The following is a 4,321-nucleotide window of genomic DNA, read 5'->3' as shown; positions in this document are numbered from 1 at the left end:
GCATTAAAATACCTGAGTTACCAGCTTTTCAGTGTAAAGAGCAATTTCCTTAAATATTTTTTAAGTTTATTTTGAGACAATTTCAATATTGCCTTTTTATTTCACTCCCATCCACTCAAATGACTTTGCTGAAAAAATTAAAAAATAAAACTTAATGTATATACGAGTCAGCTCTTGTAGGTCAGGCTTATTATAAAGCTCAACATTTTTAGGCTAATTTGTTCTCTAGTTTTTATATTATTTAAAATATTAATCTCTCCACATGATACAGAAGGGTCCACTACTAAAAACGTAGCTTCTATAATTCACTGTTATCTTATGAACAACATGGAGCAAATCGACATCACTTGAAAAGAGATATCGAAGTGTCTATATGTGATGAACACATTAGGTTAACTGTGTTTTCCAATCAGATTTACAGAATGTCTCCCAAGTTCCCCTTAAAGAGAGTAAATCAGAACAAAGCAGAGGTGTCATTCCGCTAAAAAATACAAACATGAACCCCCTTCTCCTACGGATGTGGATTTTAAAGCTTAAGCCCAGGATAGTGGATCCCAAAGGGTTACAATATTCTTATCTGTAACAATCTCAAATCAAATATATGAGAAAATGGATATGTTGTGTATTAACAAAACACAGGACTATCTTGCACTTTTCTCTTTTAGAAAAGAACTCTATTCTAGTGAGTTAAGGCAGGTATTGCAAAAGCATTAGGATTCTCAAATCAGAAAAAAAAAAAAAAATCTTTATCTCCCTCTATCCCCCAAGTAATGGTAACTATTGAAAACACAGCCTTATTAGCTCACATGTTAAGCTGTTTCACTAGAAAATTAAGGTTAAAAACAAGTTTGACTACATTGGACTCTAATATTAAGTGGCTTTGAAGTTTGCTCTGCTGGCTCTTGTTTCAGGCACCTGCATGCACAAAAAGCAACTTGTTCCATACTAAGGCTATTGTCAGAGGACAACTCCTGCCCCAGTGTTTACTTTATACTTAACCCCAGAATATAGTTTGTATTCTGCTGGAATATTCCGGTGGATTTTTACTTGAACACTTAAGCCAAGCCTAAGGAGTCTGGATACACTGGGTACACCAGACCTGTCTGGTTTCTTTATTAAAAGGAGGGAGAAAGTTTACCCAGATCTTCTCCTCTTAAATTATTGGTAATTCAAAGCAGGAATCTCATCTGAGAATTAGACAAGACTGACTTAGACACACTTCACCTCATACTAATCTCCTAAAGACCAACATGTTTAAAACTGTAAGAAGGGAAAAGTAAAAACTCCAAGACAGTAATTTTGACATCGATTTCAGCTTTACTTTAAATTTGTATTTATGCATTTGTTTGCAAAAAGTATGCCTGTCCTTAACGTTACTAAACGTTCATTTTAATCTTAAAGTAGTACATAAAAATAAACAATTCAAGCTTCTATATGTTTTATTGTTACCAAGCTTCCACAGAACTTGTGTGCAAACTTCAGGTTTCTCATTTCAAATAAATCTCCATGCACAAACTAAGCTACTCAAAAATGCTCAAGTCAGCAAACACCCAAAACGCGTTAAAGAGAAACCTCAAATAAAGGTTTTAAAAATCAAACTGTAGAACTAACCTTTTATAATTAAACTAAGTTGTTGCACCCTTCCTTTTATATGCATACACGGGCTAAAGACTTCCAGCAACAGACCTCAGACTTGGCACAAAGGCATTTCAAAGGGGGGAAAGAAACAGAAGAAAAAAAAGAGAAAGGAAAAGAGGTTTACGCTGACTCGAGTGCAAGCTTAGTCCACTTCCTCGATGGTCGGTCCCCCGGAGGCTCCAGAACCGCCGCCGCTGCCGCCGCCGCCAGGACCGCCTTGGTAAAGTTTGCTGATGATGGGGTTGCACACTCTTTCGAGCTCTTTCTGCTTGTGTTCATACTCATCTTTCTCCGCCATCTGGTTTCTGTCGAGCCAGTTGATCACCTCCTGACACTTGTCGAGGATCTTGTTTTTGTCCTGCTCGCTAATCTTGCCCCTCAGCTTCTCGTCTTCCACCGTCTGCTTGATGTTGTAGGTATAGGACTCTACCGCATTTTTGGCGGCGACCCGGTCACGATTGGCCTCATCTTCCGACTTGTACCGCTCCGCTTCCTGCACCATCCGGTCAATGTCGTCCTTGCTCAGACGACCCTTGTCGTTGGTAATGGTGATTTTGTTTTCTTTACCGGTGCTCTTGTCAGCGGCGGTGACGTTGAGGATGCCGTTGGCGTCGATGTCGAAGGTTACCTCGATCTGGGGGACCCCGCGGGGCGCGGGGGGAATCCCGGTCAGGTCGAACTTGCCCAGCAGGTTATTGTCCTTGGTCATGGCCCGTTCGCCCTCGTACACCTGCACCAGCACGCTGCTCTGGTTGTCAGAGTAGGTGGTGAAGGTCTGCGTCTGCTTGGTAGGGATCGTGGTGTTTCTCTTGATGAGCGGGGTCATGACGCCGCCAGCCGTCTCAATGCCCAGCGACAACGGGGTCACGTCGAGCAGCAGGAGGTCCTGCACGTTCTCTGACTTGTCCCCGATGAGAATGGCCGCCTGCACCGCGGCCCCGTAGGCCACCGCCTCGTCGGGGTTGATGCTCTTGTTCAGCTCCTTGCCGTTGAAGAAATCCTGCAGCAGCTTCTGGATCTTGGGGATGCGGGTGGAGCCGCCCACCAGCACGATCTCCTGGATCTGGCCTTTGTCTAGCTTGGCGTCACGCAGCGCCTTCTCCACCGGCTCCAGGGTTCCGCGGAACAGGTCAGCGTTGAGCTCCTCGAAGCGGGCGCGGGTGATGGACGTGTAGAAGTCCACGCCCTCGTACAGCGAGTCGATCTCAATGCTCGCCTGCGTAGACGAGCTCAAGGTGCGCTTGGCGCGCTCGCAGGCGGTACGCAGTCGCCGCACAGCGCGCTTGTTGGGCCCAATGTCCTTCTTGTGCTTGCGCTTGAACTCCTCCGCCAGGTGGCTCACCATGCGGTTGTCGAAGTCCTCGCCGCCCAGGTGGGTGTCGCCGGCCGTGGACTTCACTTCGAAGATGCCGTCCTCGATGGTCAGGATGGACACGTCGAAGGTGCCGCCGCCCAGGTCAAAGATGAGCACGTTCTTCTCGCCGCCGGCGCAGCCCTTCTTGTCCAGGCCGTAGGCAATGGCCGCCGCGGTGGGCTCATTAATGATGCGCAGCACGTTGAGGCCCGTGATGGTGCCCGCGTCCTTGGTGGCCTGGCGCTGCGAGTCATTGAAATAGGCCGGGACCGTGATGACCGCGCTCTGCACCTTGCCTCCCAGGTAGGCTTCGGCGATCTCCTTCATCTTAGTGAGGACCATGGAGGAGATCTCCTCCGGGAAGAAAGTCTTGATCTCTCCCTTGTACTCCACCTGCACTTTGGGCTTTCCTCCCTCGCTCACCACCCTGAACGGCCAATGTTTCATGTCCGACTGCACCGTGGAGTCCTCGAACTTCCGTCCGATCAGCCTCTTGGCGTCGAAGATGGTGTTGGTGGGATTCATGGCCACCTGGTTCTTGGCGGCGTCGCCGATGAGGCGCTCGGTGTCGGTGAAGGCCACGTAGCTGGGGGTGGTGCGGTTGCCCTGGTCGTTGGCGATGATCTCCACCTTGCCATGTTGGAAGACCCCCACGCACGAGTAGGTGGTGCCCAGGTCGATGCCGATAGCCGGGCCGCGGGCAGACATCCTGACTGAAAGATAGGCAAGCGACGTTAGGCGACAACACCTAGGACAGAAAACCTGCGGCGTCAACTAACGGTCGCCTCGCACTAGACACCGCGAGCGCAGACACCGTCTCCCACTCCCCTTGCTCGGCTGCCTGCTCTTATAGCCGCCTCCCTGCCGCCTTCTGGAAACTACCGGAGCCAATCGGCTCCCAGGACCGCCCGCCACAGGCTTGCCTGGGTCGGAGTGACCCGTCCGTAGCCCAACAGATTTCTAGTTGGGTGAGGGGCGGGACCCCGGCCGGCGCTCAGAGGCGGGGGCGGCCGTTATGCAAATGAAGCCCCCGCACCCGGTCTCCCCAGCGGCCTCCAGCCGCCCTTCCACGCGCGCAGCCACCAGCTTAGGAGCGTTAGGCTCGCGCCCCCCGGCCAGGTATAGGCGCTTTAGTTCGTTTTTTGCCTTTCCTAAGGCGGGATTCGTCAACGTCCGCTGGATTGGCAAGGCATGCAACCAATGAGCAGCTCGGACTCCCGAGTGGGTGGGGAAGGGAAAGCTGGGGCGTGGCGCAAGGAGGAGACGCGGAAGCGGAGTCGGGAGAGCAGAGCCACCTGAGCGCTTCGCTCAGTTCCTAAGACCTTAAAT

The 4,321-nt window shown here is 50.4% G+C and overlaps 1 protein-coding gene across 1 annotated transcript; it reads right to left on the bottom strand.

The window, feature by feature from the left end:
• Positions 1 to 1,297: 1,297 nt before the first annotated feature.
• On the bottom strand, positions 1,298 to 3,999 carry HSPA2 (heat shock protein family A (Hsp70) member 2). Its single transcript, XM_078448155.1, has 2 exons — positions 3,916 to 3,999; positions 1,298 to 3,705 (listed from the first exon to the last, which is right to left on the bottom strand). Exon 2 carries the CDS (start codon positions 3,698 to 3,700, stop codon positions 1,781 to 1,783), a length of 1,920 nt encoding a protein of 639 aa, XP_078304281.1. The 5' UTR covers positions 3,701 to 3,705; positions 3,916 to 3,999; the 3' UTR covers positions 1,298 to 1,780.
• Between the last annotated feature and the right edge of the window lie 322 nt (positions 4,000 to 4,321).

Source organism: Panthera onca, chromosome B3, assembly GCF_046562875.1.
Source record: "Panthera onca isolate mPanOnc1 chromosome B3, mPanOnc1 haplotype 2, whole genome shotgun sequence".
Taxonomy (NCBI): domain Eukaryota; kingdom Metazoa; phylum Chordata; class Mammalia; order Carnivora; family Felidae; genus Panthera; species Panthera onca.
The sequence above is the reverse complement of the archived record's forward strand: the minus strand, read 5'-3'. Positions and strand labels throughout refer to the sequence as shown.